Raw genomic sequence first — 25,612 nt, forward strand, 5'->3', positions numbered from 1 at the left:
GCCATTGTGATAGGGAGTTCGATGGTGAGGCATATATCTGTACCTGGGGCAAAGACTTTGTGTTTTCCTGGGGCAAAAGTTTAGGGTATCACCAGGTTGCTTCCCGAGGCTGTGCATCAGTCACCAGGGGCTGAAACTGTCATGGTTCACGTGGGGTCGAATGACATTATGAAGGGCAGCTCAGAACAGCTGAAGACGGATTGTAAAGAACTGATTGTTCACTCCTTGACACCAACAAACGCCCCATAATATCTGGCACTCTGCATTCCCTAAATCGTGGCATTTAACAGTTCAACAGACTTTTGGCTCTCCATAACTGCCTACGAGACTATTCATAGCATTGTTGAGACAATGACTTATCAATGACCCAAGCCCAACTCAGTTAATCTCTACCATTGTGTCGCTGAGTTGTCATAATGCTTCAGCAAATGTACATTATCCCAGTGGCGTTGGAAGATAATGTAAGTAACCTAATTAATGTCCCTTACTGCCCTGAATGCCTCTGCTGATCCTACAGCTATCATATGCAGTAATCATATGCCTATGAACCAGAGTTATACTGTTAGCACTGAGGGGGTGTGCCCTAGAAAGATGTCCACTGTGTGCAGTACACGCTGCACTAACATAAAAAACCTGAGCATGTCTACCTCTGCTAAGCTTCCCAGTAAAGCAAGAAAAATAATCAAGCATCCCACATATGAAGCTTAAGAAACAAGGTTAATGAAATCAATAATTTGCTAGTAACAGATGACATTCATAAACTGACAATCTCTGAAACTCATTTAGATAATACATTTGATGTAACAGTGGTAGCAATACATGGTTATAAGATTTATAGAAACTACAGAAATGCCAATGGGGCGGTGTGGCTGTTTATATTCATAACCACATTCCTGTAAAGCTTAAAAAGGATATAATTTCAAATACTGTTGAAGTAATGTGGCTACAGGTTCACCTGCCTCACCTAAAGCCCATTCTGGTGGGAAGCTGCTATAGACCACCAAGTGCTAACAGTCAGTATCTGGATAATATGTGTGAAATGCTTGATAATGTATGTGATATCAGAGGTACAGTGCCTTGCGAAAGTATTTGGCCCCCTTGAACTTTGCGACCTTTTGCCACATTTCAGGCTTCAAACATAAAGATATAAAACTGTATTTTTTTTGTGAAGAATCAACAACAAGTTTTGCACGCCCAATTTTTCAGTTTTTGATTTGTTAAAAAAGTTTGAAATATCCAATAAATGTCGTTCCACTTCATGATTGTGTCCCACTTGTTGTTGATTCTTCACAAAAAAATACAGTTTTATATCTTTATGTTTGAAGCCTGAAATGTGGCAAAAGGTCGCAAAGTTCAAGGGGGCCGAATACTTTCGCAAGGCACTGTATATTTTCTGGGTGATTTAAATATTGACTGGCTTTCATCAGACTGCCCACTCAAGAGAAAGGTTCAAACTGTGTACCTGCGACCTGGTTCAGGTTATCAGTCAACCTACCAGGGTAGTTACAAAAAGTACAGGAATGAAATCTTCAACATGTATTGATCACATCTTTACTAATGATGCATACATTTGTTTGAAAGCAGTATCCAAGTCCATCGGATGTAGTGATCACAACATAGTAGCCATATCTAGGAAAACCAAAGTTCCAAAATCTGGGCCTAATCTAGTGTATAAGAGGTAATTTTGTAGTGAATCCTATGTTGTTGATGTAAAGAATATTTGTTGGTCCGTGGTGTGTAATGAGAAGCAACCAGACACTGCACTTGACACATTTATGAAATTGCTTATCCCAGTTACTAATAAGAATGCACCCACCATTAAGAAAATGACTGTAAAAATTTGAATTTAAAAATTGTATGGTTGAGAGGGATGAGACAAAATAAATGGCAAATACGTTTGGCTGTAGAACGGTTTGACAAACGCACTGCAAATTGAGACATCATGTGACTAAACTGAATAAAAAGATGATGAAACTACACTATGAAACAAAGACAAATGACAGAAAGACTCATAGTAAAAAGCTTTGGAACACCTTAAATTCAAAAAGGCAAACTCTGCTCCATCATTCATAGAATCAGATGTCTCATTCATCACAAAACCCACTGATATTGCCAATTACTTTATTGATTTTTTTAAATGGCAAGATTAGCAAATTTAGGCATGACACTACACATCCAAGTATATCTGACCAAATAATGAAAAGACAAGCATTGTCATTTTTTTATTCTGTAAAATGAGTGTGGAAGAGGTGAAAAAGTTAATGTTGTCTATCAACAATGATGCACCATGGTCTGATAACTTGGATGGAAAATTACTAAGGATGATAGTGGACAATATTGCCACTCTTACTTGCCATATCTTCAATTTAAGCCTACTAGAAAGTGTGTGCCCTCAGACCTGGTGCAATAGATGGTATCAAATACAGTATATACATGTGATATGAGTAAAGTAAGATATGTAAACATTATTAAAGTGGCATTGTATAAAGTGACTAGTAATCCATTTATTAAAGTGGCCAGTGATTGGGTCTCAATGTATGTGGCAGCCTCTCTGAGTTAGTGATTGCTATTTAGCAGTCTGATGGCTTTGAGATAGAAGCTGTTTTTCTCGGTCACAGCTTTGACGCACCTGTACTGACCTCGCCTTCTGGATGGTAGCAGTGTGAACAGGCAATGGCTCGGGTGGTTGTCGTCCTTGATGATCTTTTTGGTCTTCTTGTGACATCGGGTGCTGTAGGTGTCATGGAGGGCAGGTAGTTTGCCCCCGGGGATGCGTTGTGCAGACCACACCACCCTCTGGAGAGCTTTGCAGTTGTGGGCAGAGCAGTTGCCCACAAGCTCTCGATTGTGCATCTCTAAATGTTTGTCAGGGTTTTGGGTGACAAGCCACATTTCTTCAGCCTCCTGAGGTTGAAGAGGCGCTGTTGCGCCTTCTTCACCACACTGTCTGTGTGGGTGGACCATTTCAGTTTGTCTGTGATGTGTACGCCTAGGAACTTCAAACTTTCTACCTTCTCCACTACTGTTCCTTCGATGTGGATAGGGGGGTGCTCCCTCTGCTGTTTCCTGAAGACTACAATCATCTCCTTAGTTTTGTTGACGTTGAGTGAAAGGTTGTTTTCCAGACACCACACTCAGAGTGCCCTCATCTCCTCCCTGTTGGCTGTCTCATCATTGTTGGTAATCAAGCCCACTACTGTTGTGTCGTCTGCCAACTTGATGATTGAGTTGGATGCGTACATGGCCACGCAGTCGTGGGTGAACAGGGAGTACAGGAGTGGGCTGAGCACTCAACCTTGTGGGGCCCCAGGGTTGAGGGTCAGCGAAGTGGAGATGTTGTTTCCTACCACCACCAGGGGGCGCGCCGTCAGAAAGGGTGGGGTTGAGACCCAGGGACTGTCGTTTCAGCAGCCAACAAGTGCTCAGCATATGTAGGAACTACTTCAAGACTGTTGGAAAAGCATTCCGGGTGAAGCTGTCATCAAGGCAAAGGGTGGCTATTTGAAGAATCTCAAATATAAAATATATTTTAATATGTATAATTATTTTTTGGGTTACTACATTATTCCATATGTGTTATTTCATTGTTTTGATGTCTTCACTATAATTCTACAATGTAGAAAATAGTCAAAAGAAAAGAAAAACCCTTAAATGAGTAGGTGTTCTAAAACTTTGGACTGGTAGTGTATATATTGAGCACCAATCCACTACTGATGTTAACTTTAGACAACTCATAATCAAGCAACATTTCAGCAAATATTTAATTGGCATACTGCCAGCTGACTGGTCGAGTAACCTCTTCTAACAGGACGCCTTTCATAAGGATTAGTGACACGTTCAATACATCGCCAACCAGACTGACAGGAACCTCTGACTCAATGTAATACAGCCACCATCCGCTGGGATTTTGTGCTGTATCACCACATCTCTCTACAACACACACACTCATACTCTCTAGCCATTATGTGGCAGCATCTGCACTCGTAGCAGTTTTTGTCACCACTACGCCGACCCTCTAGCTGATGCGTTTCAGGCGGCATTTCTGTGTTGTTACTGCAACGAGAACAAGCTCTTTGATCTGGGGCAATGATCGGCTCAAACAGGAACGGCTTCAGTAAGTTTATTGGCTCCCTATCTAATGTTATTTCATTCGCTGTTATAAACTCATCTTCAGACTCGTAGCGACTCAGTAAATTCAGCCATTTTTGGGAGTTCCAAACTTTTCCCTCCTGCCAGTGATGTAACAATGCCAATATGGTGATTTACAGTTAGCTGGAGTCCTAAATCCTAGTGATTCCATTCCCCTTTAACAGCATTCTCATCAAGGCAGGACCTACAGGCCCTAATTTTGTCACAACTGGACTACTGTTCAGTCATGGTGTCAGGTGCCACAAAGAGGGGCTTAGCAAAATTACAATCATTGCTCCCATTCCAACTTACGTCCGTTGGCGTGGCTTAGCGGGTTGACGGAGCAAGGAGTCTGGATAGCCAGGCAACTGATTCCATCCACCACAACCTCAAACTGTTAGTGGTGGAGACTTGGGTTACGTACCAACTGACACCCTATTCCCTATGTAGTGCACTACTTTTGCCTAACCCTACGGACCCTGTTCAAAATAAGTGCACTACATAGGGAATAAAGTGCCATTTTAGATGCAGCCTCTGAGAGGCAAGGGTTTCATTATGGAGGGAATGAAGCGGACACTCCCACTGCAAAAAATTATTTTGTTTCAGTGAACATATGTCACTAATAAGAAGCCCTGTAAACCCTACAATTACACAATCCTGCTCTGGTTTACAAGATCAGCACCCTTAAAAAACTGAACTGGGCAGAAGGACTTGAACACACACACACACACACACACAACTACATGGATGCTCGCATATACAGTGCCTTCAGAAAGAATTCACACCCCTTGACTTTTTAAAAATGTTGTTGTGTTACAGCCTACATTTTTTTATTAATTAAAAAGAGGTTTCGTGTCAAGGATTCAAACCCTTTGTTATGGCAAGCCTAAATAAATTCAGGAGTAAATATTTGCTTAAAAAGGCAAATAATAAGTTGCATGGACTCACTCTGTGTGCAATAATTGTCTTTAACATGATTTTTGAACAAATAACTCGTCCCTGTACCCCACACATACACTGTATTCAGATCCCTCATCAATCTACACACAATAACCCATAATGATCATGTGAAAACAGGTTGAGAAAGTTTTGCAAATGTATAAAAAAAAAACACAGAAATACCTTATTTACATAAGTATTCAGACCCTTTGCTGTGAGACTCGAAATTGAGCTCAGGTGCATCCTGTTTCCATTGATCATCCTTGAGATGTTTCTACATTTTGATTGGAGTCCACCTGTGGTCAATTCAATTGATTGGACATGATTTAGAAAGGCACACACCTGTCTATATAAGGTCCCATAGTTGACAGTGCATGTAAAAGCAAAAACCAAGCCATGAGGTCAAAGGAATTGTCCGTAGAGCTCCGACACAGGATTGTGTCGGGGCACAGATCTGGGGAAGGGTAAAAAAAACCCCCACCAAACTCAGGGAGGTGAGCAAGAAGCCAATGGTCACTCTGACGGAGCTCCAGCGTTCCTCTGTGGAGATGGAAGAACCTTCCAGAAGGACAACCATCTGTGCAGCACTCCACCAATCAGGCCTTTATGGTAGAGTGGCCAGACGGAAGCCACTCCTTAGTAAAAGAGAACACGACAACACGCTTGGAGTTTGCCAAAAGGCAAATAATTAAGATTCTCTGGTCTGAAGAAAACAAGATTGAACTCTGAAACATGACAAACATGACACGCTTAACCGCGCTCCTTAACACCCGCCACCTAAACACGTAAGCCAGCCTCACGAATGTGTCGTAGGAAACACCATTCAACTGGTGACCAGATTCAGCCTGCAGGCACCCAGCCTGCCACAAGGTGTGACTAGAGTGCAGTGAGCCAAGTAAAGCCCCACCGGCCAAACCCTCCCCTAACCCAGATGATGCTGGGCCAATTGTGCGCCGTCCTATGGGACTCCCGGCCATGGACGGTTGTGGCACAGCCCAGGAATGAACGTGCCTTAAACCGCTGCGCCACTCGGTAGGCCCATGGATTCGTTGTTTCATTGTGTGAATTGTTTGCCCTTAGATTTTTTATTTTGGTCAATCCCCCATTAGATATGTCACCAGAAGTAAATGTACCGTTAATCCCCGTCATTTGGTTACATACATTTCTGTTAATGCATGTATTAATTAGTCATTTACCATTCTCAGAGAAACGTTGTTTGCAGAGTTCAGTACCTGCTACACTTGTGAGAAACAAGTTTGCCTAAGCAGAGAAATAGATGCACTTCTTCAGTCAAGAAAGCAAAATCTAGCTACTTTATGTCTTAGACTCTGCTGGAGATCCTTCAATTTTGGAAAACAGTTAATGCACTGAAGTGTGAAAATTCCTCTCCTTCCCTGCGTAAGCAAGTTGTCAGAATCTGGTATCATTAATGAGAAAAAGTATTTTTTTATTTGAAAGAAATGGTGGTTGAACTGACCCTGGTCAGCTAATCGACTGCCTGTGTATTTGAGTCTGTGTATATTTTTAAAACAAACCTATACTTTCCAATTGTATTTCCAAATGTATTAAAATGTTCAACAACTTGTCTTTTCAAATCAAATATAATCGGAATACTTACTTTGAATATATGTGATAACAATTGATATATTTGAAATACTATTTGAACCCAGGTCTGTTATACATACGTACATTGGACAATTGACAAAAAAACTATTTAAAAAAGCATTTTGATGAGTTAATAAATAATTAAAATGGGCTTCTTCTGTAGGAACAGGTCTATAATCGATCCCTGCGGGACACCCTTTGTTATGTCCAGAAATCCTGATTTAACACCAGCAGTAAACAACACTTGTAACACTGTGTTCCGTCCTTTAAATCATTTTGAAACCAGCTACACACAGCCTGGTCCAGGACAATAATGAAAGCCTCTGAATAAGTAATGAGTGATCCACAGTCTCAATAAAAAGGACCGGACAGTGTTTCATTTAAAACCAAAGAAGTAGCAGAGATGGCGTTATGACCTGGTCTGAAACCTGACTGGTGTACATTTAGAATACAATTCGTAGTTAAAAGGGATCTAAGTTGAGTATTTACCAATGATTTTAGAATATTTGCTCGGTAAGAGAGCTTGGGAATGAGGCAATTGTTATTTAGGTAATATGGGTCACAAATATTCACTAGAAGTTGACTGAATTTCCATTGAGCCAAATGGAGGCTGGGAGAGGAAACTCAATGACTGGGGTCAATTAAACCACCATTGCTATCAAATAAAAAGCCTACAGAGCTAAATGCTAATTAAAAGCATCACTTATCAATTTTTTCTCAGTAATGATGCCAGAGACTGAGACAACTTGCTTAGGCAGGGAAGTATAGGAATTTCCACACTTCAGTGCATTAACTTTCCAAAATGTTGACGGATCACCAGTAGAGTCTGAGATAGAACTAGAAAGTAGCTTGATTTATCTTTCTTAATTGAGGAAGTACATCTATTTCTCAATTGCCTGAAATGCTACCAATCAGCACCAGCAGTCCATTTTCCTCATAATTCCCTTTACTTGTGTACTTACTGACAACAATAAACATCCTGACATACATTCTGTGGCACAAACTACAAAATATTAAACTCTTCCATTAATAGCACTAGTTCCTCCAGAGCTTTCTTCCTACTTTTTCTGGACAATTCCCATTATAATGTTGGTCTATAAACCACTGCTTTGCTCTCAGAAGATTGCTTGGGCTAAAACCTCTGTTAATACTCTGTTGTAATGAAATTCTACGATTAATACAAATATAGTTTTGAAACAAATGTAATTGATTTGGACACGAGGCCTAGGGTGTTAGCTGGGAGTGTATTACTATGCATAGGCTAGCTGCAACTGCATTATGTGCCGCAATGAATAAGTTGTTTAGTTTGGGTAGTGAAATAGAACATCTCATTTGCCTTTACTGATATGGCATTTTGTTCCATTTATGTGTGGTCGCTTGGAAAGAGTGAAGAATTAGGTTCACAGTTCATCGGTCTATGATGAAAATGCTTAATGTTTAATGTGATGGGAAAAGGCAATTCTGAGGTTCATGAATAAAACATGTATACCAGGTTATTCCAACACTCTCCAGTGAGTTAGCTACAGTAGAGTCCTCTTTAAATCTCCATGCACGAGAAGAAAAAGACAATCTTCCTCTTAAATTGTTAATATATAACAGAACGGATGTTCCAGCATAGGCTAACGGCAGGAGCTGCTGTGCATTTTTTTTTTCTACATGAAAAGGTTGATGACAGAATTGAGATAGAGGGACACAAGCTGGCCAGGGCGGTGTTCCATTCTTAGATTATTTCCAATATGCTACACCTGAGTGACAGGCATTAGGCTACATATCTGACAGTTGAAATAGGACATAATCTCCGCGTTTTTAGATGAGCTATTCAATGGCCCCTTCCTAGGTATACAGAGAGCAACATTTACTAACCTACTAGGGGAGCGCATTGAAACTCAAGGTATTTCTTATCCGAGACATGTTTGAATAGGATATTTAAACAGTGTGACACCATTCACAACCCGTGCGTAAACATAAGCAAAATATACGGCAGCATCATATTTTGAGCACCCTTACCTGTGCAGTCTTTTCCTTTCCCTTTGCATTCGCCACTTTGTAGGTAGGATGCCAATGATCCAGGCAATGAAGCGATAGCCACGAAGCAGAGGAACGCCAAGGAATAACCAGCCAAAGGTCCGGGCAACCTACCAGGTCGCAAGCTTCCAACCATGATGAAAAGGATGGAGACGATAACCAAACAAGGCTACTGTCACAGAATGTATCCAAAATTAAGTCAGTTCGACAACTTGACGAAAATATTGATGGGTAAATTGTGTTGAATGAAAGAACACAGCATAGAAGCAAGGATGCATGCACGAAGGAACACGCACAATGACAACGGGACGCGATGCAAAAATAATATAGCGGTATTCTTAGATGCAGAGCACACAATTCTGAAGGCTCTTTACTCCAAATAAACGAGGTGGTCATCTATGAAACCTCGGTGGCTGACGAAATTCCCCAAGACGACAACAGAAGCAGCAACAGCATCCTCGTAGTCCGTCCTTCCAACACGCTCTGGGTCGTTTTATGATTTATCTGACGCCCCGGATTTAACACCGAGGCAAATCCCTCCTTTCAAAACAACACCTCGCTTGAATCTTCCTTTGAATCAATGTAAGCTGTCCTACACTCCCGGTACGTTTCCGTTCATAAAACCAAATCTGGTTTCAATAACCGGGAATTAAAGAGAAAAGGCGCCGGATGCGAAACAGCCACAGCAGCTACAACAAAGAGATTTTGAGAGAATAGTCACGTGAGAGGATGCCCCCCTTCCTAGCCCTTTTGGGTGAACTATCCCTTTAATAGCTCTCCTGTATGTCCCTACTCATTGGCAGTGAACAGCTAAAACAGATGTGAAATCTCTACTCTGGGAAGGGATTTTTCACTGTTTCGTATTGGGTGCCTGCAGTGAACAACTTGAAGAAAATGATGGGCTGCAAGTCTTATTTTCTTCTGTTTGTTCATGTTGTTCCCACACCACATTTGCAGTGAAGGGTGATTTTCACAGTGTGTTGAAGACAGTCTTGGGTAAGAGTACACTTTTACAGGCTGACTACATGGTCCACGGCACGTGCGCGAGCATGGCAAAATAATTAAGAAATCTATGTTAAACAATTATTGCACCCACACTGCTCGCACACGCCATCGAGCGTCTGCGTTGCCAAGGGCTAACAGACTGACCACAACGCTTGCATCACGTGCGCGAGCGTTGCAAAATAAATGTAGAAATCTATGTTATTCAATTATTGCACCCACACAGCTCGCGAGCGCCAACGAATGTCTGCGTTGCCAAGGGCTAAAATAGAAGTCTGTTCTATTTCTGACGCAGATCTCACTGCAAGTCCTGCCTCTCCCATCTCCTCATTGGTTTATAGAAGCAGGTACCCACGTGCCATCTCCTCAATGGTTATACCCACGTGGGTGACCTTAAGACAAACAAGGTCAGTGGCGGTAATGCACCTAATTTATGAAAGTTGCCAATCGCAATATAAAGTCAAGAGAAGAAAAGCCTGGAAGGAAGAGAGATGACTAGAAACGATTCGGTTGACTGTTTTATGTGTGGATTAATTGGAGGAGTAGAGGACCTTGTGCATTTCAGGTAAAATAACACCTCAATGTTTATATCCCAGGACAAATTAGCTAGCAACAGCAAGGTAGCTAAATAGGACAAATTAGCTTGCAAGTGCAAGCTAACTAGCTAAATTGCCATACATTTTTTATGTTTTTCGGCCTGTCCCCAAAATAATACAATTGGTTCAGAGTTTTGATATTTTAACCTGCGTGTCGTGATCTTGTTTGGTTTGGGGGGACAAAATAGATTTATGCGCGATGGTGCACGAGAGCAGCCGGTTTGGGTTCCGTGTTAGGTAAAAAGGTGCTATCTATGTCACGCCCTGATCTGTTTCACCTGTGATTGTCTCCACCCCCTCCAGATGTTGCTTACTATTCCCGGTGTATTTATGCCTGTGTTTGCTGTCTCTCTGTGCCAGTTCGTCTTGTTTGTCAAGTCAACCAGCGTTTTTGTGTCTCAGCGCCAGCTTTTCCCAATCTCTCTTTTCTCACCCTCTGGGTTTTGACCCTTGCCTGTCCTGACTCTGAGCCCGCCTGCCTGAGCACTCTGTCTGCCCCTGACCTCGAGCGTGCCTATCGTCCTGTACTGTTTGGACTCTGACCTTGTTTATGAACTCTCGCCTGTACCCAACCTGCCTTTTGCCTACCCCTTTTGTTATAATAAATATCGGAGCTCAACCATCTACCTCCTGTGTCTGCATTTGGGTCTCACCTTGTGCCCTTATAATCTAGTACTTAAAAGGGTTCTTCGGCTGTCCCCATAGGAGAACCCTTTGAAGAATCCTTGTTGGTTCCAGGTAAAACTCTTTTGGTTCCATGTAGAATCCTTTCCACAGATGGTTCCTTTCCACAGGTGGTTCTACATTGAACCCAATTTTTGTTTTACCCAAGACCAAAAATTGTTTACCTACACCCAGAAAGGGTTCTCCTATGGGGGCAGCCGAAAGAACGCTTCGGAATCATTTTTTCTAAGAGTATAATTTCACTGTCTCTCCACCCCTACAGCAGTAAGTGAACTGGTCATGGCTGGTAGGGTTTTTCCCTGAGTTATCACAATTTTTGTTCATCCATTTTTCATCAATTTTTCACATTTTTCCACGGTACTTCACTGTTTTCCCCAATTCCTCTCTCCAAATTCAAAAGTGAACACCAATTTATACTATTTTCACATTTCCTTGTCTATTTTCCAGTGTAATAGCTTTAAAGTAATGCTTTTCTCCATATTTCACCATCCCACAACAGTGAGTGGCATTGCCTGCAATCCTTGGGTAGCATTTTACATTTTCAAAGCCTACAGCTCCTCGGTACTGCTGCCGTTTTCCCCCATCGATTCTCTCTGCCTCAATCCAACCATGCTGAACAGCAGAATGATACATTAGGCTATGCGAACCTCTCAAAGGTATACAGTGTATCCTTGGCGACGGGCATTTATTGTGCTGAGTGTAAAAGGCCATGAATGAAGCGTGGAATCCGCAGATTCTCTGGGTCCCTCTCTGCCCAGGATAACGGTTTTAATGTAGCGTAAGGGGATACTGTGTGGATTGCAGGGGCTAAATGGATAAAGCCATCAGCAAATCAGCAATGCTAATACCATTAACATCCAACTAATTGGCTTACTACATTTGTGCAGGATTGGCAGAGATGTTGTCTGTCCACAATGTTATTCAGAAGTTTTAGGTAAAATCCTATTGAGGTGAGGTTTGTTGGGCTATACAACATGAATGGTAACATGAATGACATGACAAACACCCAACACAATACTGACGACTCCTAATTATCATATCACAATTCTCAAGCAACATAATTGGTAAATCCCAGCATCAGTGAAATCTCCCCCATTAAAGTACAAGTGCCAGCAACATTAAGTGCTAAAAGACCTATGACAGAGGATACCAGACTCCTGTACACAATGCAAGAATTTTGCTAGGATTCTAGCGACAACGCATTATGGCAGCATACTGTGTAAGACTAGAGGCCCTACTACCGGGCATAGGGAATCTGAAGTGGGCAGTGGGCCTTATCCATCCTAGCGTGCAAGGTCTAATTCACTCCCACCATCTGCACCACCAGGCCTTCCTCTTCCAATCCCAGCAGACCACCAGTGAGCTGGGATAATCCCGAGCCATCATGGAGTACCGGTGGTAGGAGTTTAACCCTCAAGTTAATCAGCCCAAGCCCTTGAAAGGTGTCCCGCTGGTGGACCCCCTAATGCTTACAATACTGTAACATAGGAATCACCCCCTTCAGGCTTCAACTTGAACCATTATGTTAAGACTACTTCAGCTATGCTTATACAGATAACAATGGGAAGATAGCACTAATGCATACTCTATTGCAGCCATTCTGGGGCTATACTTTGCAGTAGAGGAGTTAACCCTAAATCCTTTGGACTATTTTTAGAGATTCTAAATCTTAGGTATATTGGTATTTTGTCCCCAGATGAAGTTTCAAGTTTTATTAGTCGTATGTATGTATGCATAGTAACATCGTCCAACGAAATGCTTACTTACAGGTTCCTTCGACAATGCAACAATAAGAAATAATATAAGATAGGAATATGAACATAAAGTAAATACATTTTTTAGCACAAGGATAATACAGGAAGACACAATTTATAGTCCAATATTTACATGTGTATTGGGGAATGGGGGGTGGGGGGGTAAGTGTATAAATTGAGCAGTATAATAAGAGTCTGGTAGCAGCAGTTGTGATGTGTGTGCATGAGTGTGTGCATGTGTCCTAAGGTGCAAACAATCAGAGCACGTGGTCAGGCCAGTTCCAGTGTTCAGCAGTCTGATGGCTTGTAGATAGAAACTTTATCTGAGCCTGTTGGAATCAGATCTCATGCTTCGATACCGTCTGCACAAGGATAGGTCGTTGATGCTGCTGCGTGCCTTCCTCAGGCACCGTTTTGAGTAGATGTCCTGGATGGGTGGTAGCACGGTCCTAGTGATGTACTGGGCTGTCTTCACCACCCACTGAAGGGCCTTGCGGTCGTAGCCGGAGCAATTCCCGACCGGGCAGTGATGGTCAGGATGCTCTCAATGGTGCTGTTACATCTGCGCCTGCCAGGCCCTCTACTGTTCATTCTGTTTCCCTAACCTGCTGCCACTCCCCTGGTGCTCATTCCCTGTGTGTGTGTGTGTGTGTGTGTGTGTGTGTGTGTGTGTGTGTGTGTGTGTGTGTGTGTGTGTGTGTGTGTGTGTGTGTGCGTGTCTGTGTGTGTGATTGTGTGGGTGGAGACAGGTGTGCTGGAGGCAGAGCAGATCCCCATCAGCTGCAACCTGTTCCATAATCAAGAACATTACAAATTGTTAGCCCAGCTACTTCCACACTGCCATATCGTAACCCCCCCACTCTACTGCTTCCTTGGATTCCTCTCCAGACCTGCTTACCCAGCCACAACTCTCCAGCCTCAGCACCTGGCTCCCTGCAACCCGCCCGAGCTTTCCTTGGCAAGCACCCCATTTTCCCCGTTTTTAAATACAGTGCCTTGCGAAAGTATTCGGCCCCCTTGAACTTTGCGACCTTTTGCCACATTCCAGGCTTCAAACATAAAGATATAAAACTGTATTTCTTTGTGAAGCATCAACAACAAGTGGGACACAATCATGAAGTGGAACGACATTTATTGGATATTTCAAACTTTTTTAACAAATAAAAAACTGAAAAATTGGGCGTGCAAAATTATTCAGCCCCCTTAAGTTAATACTTTGTAGCGCCACCTTTTGCTGCGATTACAGCTGTAAGTCACTTGGGGTATGTCTCTATCAGTTTTGCACATCGAGAGACTGACATTTTTTCCCATTCCTCCTTGCAAAACACCTCGAGCTCAGTGAGGTTGGATGGAGAGCATTTGTGAACAGCAGTTTTCAGTTCTTTCCACAGATTCTCGATTGGATTCAGGTCTGGACTTTGACTTGGCCATTCTAACACCTGGATATGTTTATTTTTGAACCATTCCATTGTAGATTTTGCTTTATGTTTTGGATCATTGTCTTGTTGGAAGACAAATCTCCGTCCCATTCTCAGGTCTTTTGCAGACTCCATCAGGTTTTCTTCATGGAATGGTCCTGTATTTGGCTCCATCCATCTTCCCATCAATTTTAACCATCTTCCCTGTCCCTGCTGAAGAAAAGCAGGCCCAAACCATGATGATGCCACCACCATGTTTGACAGTGGGGATGGTGTGTTCAGGGTGATGCGATGTGTTGCTTTTACGCCAAACATAACGTCTTGCATTGTTGCCAAAAAGTTCAATTTTGGTTTCATCTGACCAGAGCACCTTCTTCCACATGTTTGGTGTGTCTCCCAGGTGGCTTTTGGCAAACTTTAAACAACACTTTTTATGGATATCTTTAAGAAATGGCTTTCTTCTTGCCACTCTTCCATAAAGGCCAGATTTGCAATATACGACTGATTGTTGTCCTATGAACAGAGATAATTTTGCACGCCCAATTTTTCAGTTTTTGATTTGTTAAAAAAGTTTGAAATATCCAATAAATGTCGTTCCACTTCATGATTGTGTCCCACTTGTTGTTGATTCTTCACAAAAAAATACAGTTTTATATCTTTATGTTTGAAGCCTGAAATGTGGCAAAAGGTCGCAAAGTTCAAGGGGGCCGAATACTTTCGCAAGGCACTGTAAATACCTTGCTTACCTTATCCCAGTCTCCTCGTATGAGTCTGCTCTTGGGTTAACCTGCTCCGCGTAACAGTACGATCTGGCCAAAGATATGAACCCAGCAGACACAGATCCTCTCCACCAAACCCTCGCCGGCCGAGGCGCCTAGCTCGAGGAACATGACCACGCCCTGAAAACCCTTCTGGCGCACTTCAAGGACATTTCATGGAGCCTTTCAGACCTGCAGGGCCGAACCTTTGCACAGAGCTCTTAACCAACCCAGAGTCCCTCTTCTCTACCCTGTGAGTCATTTGTTCTGGCCCCCGAGCATTACAATGGCCACCTCGGAGCTTGCAAAGCCTTTTTGGTACAATGCTCACTAGTATACGAGCAACAGCCCTACGCTTATGCTCGAGAATGGGCCAAGATTTCCTTCCTGATCGGCAGCCTCCTGGAGCAGCACTTTCCTGGGCCATGGTGGTGTGGGAGAGACAGTCCTCCATCTGCTCCTCCTACTCCAGCTTCACAGACGAGATGAGGAGAGTCTTCAGCAGTTTATTAGGCTACAGATTAAATAGATGATGAACTTCACAGGGTGGTGAAAGTGCAAGGTGATGAGCTTGATACTCCTTTCCAATAAATATTGAGGGTCTTATTCTGGTGACATGATGTACCATGCTTGGCTGCTGTTTGACAAATATAAATAATAATCTCAATGTAGACAGCCTACCCCCAATGTATCTTCCAGCTGTTAGCTAGAGCGCATGTGTCAAAACTAGAGTGGGAACATTTGCTATATGACGCAACAGTTTTTGTGACAAAACCCATCAGTAGAGTTGGAAATGCGATGGAAAGCCATTTAACTTGTATTTTTCATTCGGCACATAGGAATTTAACGGCAAAAGTTATTTTTATGTGCATTATGTCACCACGCACAGGCTTTTATCAACAAAAGGTTAGTTTGATGGAAACACATCTCTGGTGGGAAAATACGCATGTTGTTTTATGCAGATTTTAAAATATTCACATGAAAATCTGAAGTAAATTGGATGGAAACCTAGTTATTGATCAAAATCAAATCCAATTTTATTGGTCACATACACATATTTAGCAGATGTTATTGGGGGCGTAGCTAAATGCTTGTGTTCCTAGCTCCAACAGTGCAGTAGTATCTAACAATTCACAACAATACACACAAATCTAAAAGTAAAGAAAGGAATTAAGAAATATCAATATTAGGATGAGCAATGTCAGAGTGGCATTGACTAAAATACAGTAGAATAGAATACAGTATATACATATGAGATGAGTAAAGCAGTATGTAAACATTAGTTGGAAGAACTGACTAAATTAAATAATGTGAGATTTTTTAGATGACATAACATTTGAGGACACAACTTAAGGGCCAATGTATTTTCAATGTTTTGTTCACCTACACAAAGCTGGCCAACTTTTCCCTCTCTTTCTGGCTGCCCTCCCACTTCCCTTCTAAGTTCAAGTTTGTTTATTTGTCATATACACATAATTTACATGGAGGACACAGTGCAATTAAATGCTTACTTGAAGGTTAACCTCTCGACAATGCAACAGAAATAGAAAAAGTAAGTAGCCAAGTGAATAAAAACAAAAGCTCAATGGGTCGTTTTGTTTTTTTACAAATAGTTACATAGCCTATATGGAAATAACATACAGGTGTCAAACATATTTACTTGCAGAATGGAATAGGCTATAAGACCTTAAAGCAGCAATCAGCAGTAGAAACAATAACAAAGCAGTCACCCCACCCCTGGTTCTGTAAAAAGCTGAGGGGTGGCTTTGGATAAATGTATTCACTCTCAAATTCATAGACTGGGCTATGGATACAAGGATTGACCATCCATGATATCAACACTATAGTTTAACCATGTTTTGAGGCTATAGTGTTTGTTTACATTTTCTTTATAACAAACATTGGAGGAACAAATGCTTATATTTTGGGTTCTGATGGGGTACGACTGTTGAAATAAGCTCATGAGGCATTTATAAGTAATATTCTATAAGAATCAATGGTTACATATCATTACTTTATACTTACTGTAAGTCTAAAAATGGATGTAGCAACTGCTGATAGTCCCTTTAATTTTAAACAGGGTTCAATATAATATTGGAGTAAAATTCAGCTTCAGTCCACTGGGTGTCACTGGGTTACTGTCAGAAGATAATGCTTCAGTCAGAATAACGTTCTCTCCTTTCTTTGGTCTCAGCTAGCTAGCCAGCCAGTAGCTACCGAAGAGGCTAGCCAGCCAAGCTAGCTACAGAAATGAAACCCATCAAATTCACTCGCTGGAAATAAACACTTCATAATATCATGGCTTATATTAGCATCCTTAGCTTGCCCATTCCCTAAATATACTGTTAAATTACTCTGACTGACATCCAATAGTTTAAGGACGCTGAACACTAACGCTAGCTTATTAGCAATAGCCAACCCTTATGCTGATGGGAGACTAGCTTGTTTGCCAACACCAACCCTGCACACACCTGTGGCTAACTCTGCTGCACTTTGACTTTCTGGCTGTTCTGTCCTCTCCACCTCATTCACTGCTTCCTCACCCTGCTCAACCTGGTCACTTTTTTGTGCCACTCTTTTGGAATAAATTCCCAATATCCAGACAATGACTGAGTGACAGGCGTTTTGCTGTCATCAGACAGGTAGGGGTGGGAGAGGGGTCAAGAGACGTGCATTGTGAAATCTAGACCAATCACAGCAGGCACTCTGTCGCTCCAGGGGCTTCTTGCAGTGCCTGCTAGTGCCCAGCACAGTCTAATGTATTGTTTATTTTTGTCATAACAAAATGTCAGTAATGCTGCATAGTGCAAATGATGGGCGTTTATGGAAACTCTTATCAGACTGAAATGTTTAAAAAAATAAAATATAAAAAAAGGTTCGGGGCTGGATAAAAAACGTGGCCTAACGATGCCACTGGTAGATATGATTTCCTACAATTTCAAGATTCAAGGCAGTTTTGCTAGATTCATAACAGTTTTATGAGTCATTATGTGTTGGCCATGAGAGGAAAAGGAAGAGCAATATTTACAAACCCTCAAGTTCTGATTACATGCATGTTTGATTACTGAAATTAATTAAATTGAGACTAAGCGTTAATGATGTTTAGCCTCACACTCTTAGTAGTTGTGGAAGTTGGCCCGATACTGCTGTTAAGTTTTTGCATCACTGACTAACTGTAATGACCCAACCATGTTTTAATAAGTCAATAACAGCCCCAAACATAAAATGAAAATTAACTATAAAATGATGTGCAAGTTCATACACTATAACAAAACATAAAATATTGAAGACCTACATAAATTATTAATGAATCCATTTAATCTGCCCATCAAAATCTTTGGCACATAAATGTGTCATAGGCTAAATTACCCAGATACGACATTGGCACTGAAATATATTGTACAAGGTAAGAAAATTATGACATTATGGCTACTAGGGTAAAAGTAGGACAAGTTACCAATGTCTGTACAAAGTGTTAATTTTGTTACATTAAATATTTCACATTCGAAAATATGCAGAGTGGTCACTAGCTTGCACAGCCACAAAGTCATAAATCTGATTTTAATTTTTTTTTTTTTTTAATTTAATTTAAACTAATTTTAGATTTCATGAATTTTGACAATACAGCCAATTTTGACTTTGCAACTGCCCATCTAGCGGATATCACTCAGTTCTGCCTTCGGTGAATGATTTACGGCAATAAACGTCAACCTGCCTCCCATCACCCCAACAAAAAAAATAACTTAGGTAATTGAGCGTAAGAAAATTTAAAAAACGCATTTTAATGTAACCCCAGACAGCTGGTTGCCAGTTTTGATTGAACATATCCCCTGTCTCTCTATTGTGACTGGCAAAGGTGACCGTTGCTCATCGTAACAGACCTTAGGTAAAACCCAGTGTGGTCAAGCCCCTGTCTGCATGTTTGCCTTGTATTACCCACAGATGGATTCATCCAGTATGACCAGTCATTCAATATCTCATCGCAAAAAAAGATAAAATCAATGACCCACTTTGGGGTATCAGGTAAACAAGAAGGAAATTGAAAGTGTACGAGACACACTAGTGGAGATAACAGATTTTTGGCATGGGATGTCATATTGATGTCATTTCTGGTTGAAATCTGAGAAATCTTTTATATAGTGTTATCAGTGAGGGATGTTGATTCATTGATGTAGCGCTTGTCTACCAACTCAAAGCACTTGAAATAGTAAGGGGGAAACTCACCTCATTCACCAATGTGTGGCACCTGGGTAATGCACGGCAACCCTCTTTGTGCCAGAACACTCACCACACATAAGCTATCAAGTAGAATATGCCAATTAGAAATGAGGGGGATGATTAGGTGGCCATGATGGAATGGGGCCAGGGTGGGAATTTAACACCCCTACTCTTTTTTTTTTGTGTGTGTGGGGGTTGGGGGGGGGGGGGGGGGGGGGGGGTATATCAGCTTTAATATTGCAGCTAGATCAATGTAATTGTCTGCATCATTTCCAATCCCACAAATATAAGCACTAGTCAAAAGTTTGGACACACCTTCTCATTCAGGGGTTTTTCTTTATTTGAATTATTTTCTACATTGTGGAAACTATGAAATAACACATATGGAATCATGTAGTAACCAAAAAGTGTTAAACATATCAAAATATATTTTAGATTCTTCAAAGTAACCACCCTTTGCCTTGATGACAGTTTTGCACACCCTTGGCATTCTCTCAACCAGCTTCACCTGGAATGCCTTTCTTGAAGAAGTTTCCACATATGCTGAGCACTTGTTTGCTGCTTTTTCTTCACTCTGCTATCCAACTCATCCCAAACCATCTCAATTGGGTTGAGGTCAGGTGAATGTAGAGGCCAGGTCATCTGAATGCAGCACTCATCACTCTGAATGCAGCACCCCCACACCATCACACCTCCTCCTCCATCCCTCATGTGGGAACCAAACATGCGGAGATCATCCGTTCACCTACTCTGCAGTCCCACAAATCTCACATTTGGACTCATCAGACCAAAGGACAAATTTCCACCGGTCTAATGTCCATTGCTCTTGTTTCTTGGCCCAAACAAGTCTCTTCTTATTATTGGTGTCCTTTAGTAGGGGTTTCTTTGCCCGATTCACAGTCTCCTCTGAACAGTTGATGTTGAGCTTACTACGGTACATGATTCCATATGTATTATGTCATAGTTTTGATGTCCTCACTACTATTTTACAATGTATTTGTCATAACTCTCCTGTGAAGATCTTAAGGATCAGGTTACAGTGGATCCGCACTACAGCTCCCTCTCTCTCAAGCAGAGGTGGAGGGCTGCTTTATGGTGGTCATAAAATACTCTGCTTCTGGGCTCTGTAATATTTGAGATTGGAATGAGACTGTGGAAATCAGAGAGACACTTGGACATCAAAGGTTGAATAATTGAACAGCATTTCTGTATTCCAAGCAGTTGGAGTGGTCTGTGGACACATAAGGAACAGTCATGTCGAGTTTGGTAACCTCATGAAGGACAGGAGACACACATTACTGTTTCTTTGTTTGTATACACTTCTCAATTATGGGGTTTGCATCTGAATGTTGTATAAAATAAACGATTAAGTATAAGAATACTTTTGGAAAGATAACAATGTGATCTTAGTCTTCTAAATGAGACTTGTTTTTCATAGTAACTTAAGATAAGTCAGTGGCCACGTCTCCGTGATAGATTATAACAAGATACAACTACGAAAGACTTTGATCTCTGGTGGACAACCAAAGACTTTCTGTCGGCAATCTATCCAGCAGACGGACCGGCGATTGTAGAGAGGGACAACAAAGGCATTAACTCGTGAATATGTAAATTGCAATTATATTTTGAATGAGCGGTTGTTCATGTGCAAAGTATTAGCATTCCCATGAGTGTAGCATTTGACTGTATGTACGGAGGTCCACTGAGTTTCCCGCTCTTGAGCTGGCCCCACCCCTTTCCTTTGTCTACCAAGCATTCATATCGGCTTAGGCCACTAGGGACTTTCAGTGTATCATGTCAGTAACCAATGTATAACTATTGTGTCTGTGTTTATGCAATTCTGTGATTGATTAGTTAGTTAGAAAATAAATAATTAAGCCAATTTGCATATTGCTGATTCATGATTTATGATGCTAGGGTTCGTGCAGATATCCAAGGGTTTGCAACGTTCAGGAACGAGACTGATGAGGTAATAATACATTAATATAAGACTGTAATCGATAAGATAATAAAATATCTGAAGACTCTAGACTTGCAACTCTATAAACAGCATTTTCCCGTGGTGCCTCGACTTCCTATTTATTACTCTTCCGTGATTCATTTAATCACAGAATAATTACACATAGGGAATTGATTTGATAATATAACAGTCTTCACATTTAATGACAGCATACGCTATGAAAAATTAAATAGTAAAACTAAAGAAAAACCCTTGAATGAGTAGTTGTGTCCAAACTTTTGACTGGTACTGTGTATAAAATATATAGATTTTTAAATATATTTTCCTTTATTATTTTCCCCCAACCCCACCACCCCTGGCAATTTTAGCATGTAAATCTTGGTGGGGGAAAAAATCAGGTGGGATGTATGCCAGAAAAGCCACTGCACAACACATTATTGCACTATAACGGTGACAAACGGTACCCACAAATGGCCTACATAAAGCTGTCCCAACAGCAGTCCGAACACCTTACCACTGCTACACCTGGCTATCAGAGGAGCCTTGTCTGGCAGCGAAATAGTTCATTCAGCCTCATTTACTGCCTGTAAAAACAACATACAGTGCCTTGCGAAAGTATTCGGCCCCCTTGAACTTTGCGACCTTTTGCCACATTTCAGGCTTCAAACATAAAGATATAAAACTGTATTTTTTTGTGAATAATCAACAACAAGTGGGACACAGTCATGAAGTGGAACAACATTTATTGGATATTTCAAACTTTTTTAACAAATCAAAAACTGAAAAATTGGGCGTGCAAAATTATTCAGCCCCTTTACTTTCAGTGCAGCAAACTCTCTCCAGAAGTTCAGTGAGGATCTCTGAATGATCCAATGTTGACCTAAATGACTAATGATGATAAATACAATCCACCTGTGTGTAATCAAGTCTCCGTATAAATGCACCTGCACTGTGATAGTCTCAGAGGTCCGTTAAAAGCGCAGAGAGCATCATGAAGAACAAGGAACACACCAGGCAGGTCCGAGATACTGTTGTGAAGAAGTTTAAAGCCGGATTTGGATACAAAAATATTTCCCAAGCTTTAAACATCCCAAGGAGCACTGTGCAAGCGATAATTTTGAAATGGAAGGAGTATCAGATCACTGCAAATCTACCAAGACCTGGCCGTCCCTCTAAACGTTCAGCTCATACAAGGAGAAGACTGATCAGAGATGCAGCCAAGAGGCCCATGATCACTCTGGATGAACTGCAGAGATCTACAGCTGAGGTGGGAGACTCTGTCCATAGGACAACAATCAGTCGTATATTGCACAAATCTGGCCTTGATGGAAGAGTGGCAAGAAGAAAGACATTTCTTAAAGATATCCATAAAAAGTGTCATTTAAAGTTTGCCACAAGCCACCTGGGAGACACACCAAACATGTGGAAGAAGGTGCTCTGGTCAGATGAAACCAAATTGAACTTTTTAGCAACAATGCAAAACGTTATGTTTGGCGTAAAAGCAACACAGCTCATCACCCTGAACACACCATACCCACTGTCAAACATGGTGGTGGCAGCATCATGGTTTGGGCCTGCTTTTCTTCAGCAGGGACAGGGAAGATGGTTAAAATTGATGGTAAGATGGATGGAGCCAAATACAGGACCATTCTGGAAGAAAACCTGATGGTGTCTGCAAAAGACCTGAGACTGGGACGGAGATTTGTCTTCCAACAAGACAATGATCCAAAACATAAAGCAAAATCTACAATGGAATGGTTAAAAAATAAACATATCCAGGTGTTAGAATGGCCAAGTCAAAGTCCAGACCTGAATCCAATCGAGAATCTGTGGAAAGAACTGAAAACTGCTGTTCACAAATGCTCTCCATCCAACCTCACTGAGCTCGAGCTGTTTTGCAAGGAGGAATGGGAAAAAATGTCAGTCTCTCGATGTGCAAAACTGATAGAGACATATCCCAAGCGACTTACAGCTGTAATCGCAGCAAAAGGTGGCGCTACAAAGTATTAACTTAAGGGGGCTGAATAATTTTGCACGCCCAATTTTTCAGTTTTTGATTTGTTAAAAAAGTTTGAAATATCCAATAAATGTCGTTCCACTTCATGATTGTGTCCCACTTGTTGTTGATTCTTCACAAAAAAATACAGTTTTATATCTTTATGTTTGAAGCCTGAAATGTGGCAAAAGGTCGCAAAGTTCAAGGGGTCCGAATACTTTCGCAAGGCACTGTATTTAGTATATATTTTTTAATATCAACTTCCATCTACGGTCTGAACATACTCTCCTGCAACCCGCCTCACCCAATGTGGTATGGATCTGCTATTTTTTTAATACTTTAGAACCGGAACCCCCATCAGCAGCTACCCAGCTAACTAGCTCCTAGCTAGTAGTCAGTTAGCCCCTGCTAGCAGTCATCACCATCAACTCGGATATCAGCCAGCCTCAACCCAGTCAATTCCTGCCAGTCTGCACATCTCGATATAAACCCAGAGCATATCGGACTGCTCTTTCTCTACCACATCTACGGATTCCTACCACAAGCTCTGAACCTTTACACCGGATCATCGCAGCTAGCTCGCTGCTATCCGAGTTGTTACTCCTGGCTAATGTCTCTGTCCCGAAGCAAGCACTAGTTAGCCTGGAGCTGGCCTCAAGCTAGGCCCATCTCCTGGCTAGCCGAAGAGATCCATCAGACAATTCCTGGGCTTCAATACCTCTTTTGCCATTTGGCCTAGACCCTTTGCTGCCGACACGGAGCCCCAATGATCCATCGTGACTGGACTGCCGACGTAATCGTCCGAGGGGGTTTCAACAGACTCTTCTGTTGTGACGTCCCCCTGAGACCAATCTGCTAGCCTGCTAGCCCCGGCCTGCTAGCTGTATGAATTGCCATGTCTCCAGCTTGCCTAGATACTCACTGGACCCTATGACCACTCGGCTACACATGCCTCTCTCTAACGTCAATATGCCTTGTCCATTGCTGGTTTGGTCAGTGATTATTGTCTTATTTCACTGTAGAGCCTCCAGACCTGCTCAATATGCCCTTTTGTTCCACCCCCACATATGCGGTGACCTCACCTGGCTTAAATGGTGCCTCTAGAGACAAAACCTCTCTCGTCACTCAATGCCTAAGTTTATCTCCACTGTACTCACATCCTACATCCCTTGTCTGTACATTATGCCTTGAATCTATTCTTCCGTGCCCAGAAATCTGCTCCTTTTATTCTTCATTCCGAATTCACTAGAAAACCAGTTCTTATAGTCTTTAGTCATACCCTTATCCTACTCCTCCGCTGTTCCTCTGATGATGTAGAGGTTAACCCAGGCCCTGCAGCCCCCAGAATCCCTCCCATTCCCCAGGCGCTCTCATTTGTTGACTTCAGTAACCATAAAAGCCTTGGTTTCATGCATGTTAACATTCTCCCTAAGTTTGTTTTATTCCCTTCTCTAGCATGCTCCACCAACCCGGATGTCCTAACCGTGTCTGAATCCTGGCTTAGGAAGCCCACCAAAAATTCTGAAATTTCCATCCCTAACTATAACATTTTCCGACAAGATAGAACTGCCGAAGGGGGCGGAGTTTCAATCTACTGCAGAGGTAGCCTGCAGAATTCTGTCATACTATCCAGGTCTGTGCCCAACCAATTAAAGCGTCTACTTTTAAAAATCCACCTTTCCAGAAACAAGTCTCTCACTGTTGTCGCTTGTTGTAGACCCCCGTCATCCCCAGCTGTGCCTTGAAACCTTGAAATCAGCCCTAGCCTTAACAGGAAGCCAGTGTAGAGAGGATTGCACTGGAGTAATATGATCCCATTTTTTGATTCTAGTTAAGATTCTAGCAGCCGTGTTTAGCACTAACTGAAGTTTATTTAGTGCTTTATCCGGGTAGCCAGAAAAGTATTCAGAACCACAGCAGTGGAAAGAGGCCACTCTAGTCGGGGCATGAAGTTAAGAACGCTGAAACTGATGTTGGACAATCAAATTTGATATGTAAATAAACAAAATGCATTAAGGCATTTCTTTAGATTTATTTGCATATGTAATTGTATTGGGTTGTGTTGAATTACGCTTTTTGACTGGAAGTCCCAGAATGCCTTGCGAGAGGAATGAGTGATAACACGTCAATTATGTGCAGGTGCTAGGGATTGTGGCTGATTTTCCGACAGCATCTTACCTGCAGTGCTCTGTACCAAACAATTGTTGTTAAATGTAACGTAAACAAGTATTCTTACTAAAAGAAGCTTTCGTATCAAACCCGACGTCCCAAGTCATTACTTTGAAGTTAGTTAATCTAAAAATGTGTGGCATTCAGAGGGTGAATGGGCAAGACAACATACACTACCGGTCAAAAGTTTTAGAACACCTATTTTTACTATTTTCTACATTGTAGGATAATGGTGAAGACATCAAAACTATGAAATAACACATATGGACACATGTAGTAACCAAAAAAGTGTTAAACAAAGAGAGGAGTAGGCAGGAGGCAGTCTCAGGTTTAGAATGAATGAATTTATTTAAGTACCAT

The 25,612-nt window shown here is 41.7% G+C and overlaps 1 protein-coding gene across 2 annotated transcripts in view; it reads right to left on the reverse strand.

Moving 5' to 3' along the window:
* tmeff1a (transmembrane protein with EGF-like and two follistatin-like domains 1a) overlaps positions 1 to 9,420 on the reverse strand; it is a 77,785-nt gene extending 68,365 nt beyond the window's left edge. Inside the window, exon 1 of one of the 2 annotated variants that reach the window (XM_021612637.2) lies at positions 8,680 to 9,420. In XM_021612637.2, the coding sequence (XP_021468312.1) occupies positions 8,680 to 8,833 (154 nt within the window). In that variant the 5' untranslated portion in view covers positions 8,834 to 9,420. The remainder of the gene's footprint in view (positions 1 to 8,679) is intronic. The other variant, XM_021612636.2, reaches the window with a different exon arrangement.
* Between the last annotated feature and the right edge of the window lie 16,192 nt (positions 9,421 to 25,612).

Source organism: Oncorhynchus mykiss, chromosome 8 (genome assembly GCF_013265735.2).
Source record: "Oncorhynchus mykiss isolate Arlee chromosome 8, USDA_OmykA_1.1, whole genome shotgun sequence".
Lineage (NCBI taxonomy): Eukaryota > Metazoa > Chordata > Actinopteri > Salmoniformes > Salmonidae > Oncorhynchus > Oncorhynchus mykiss.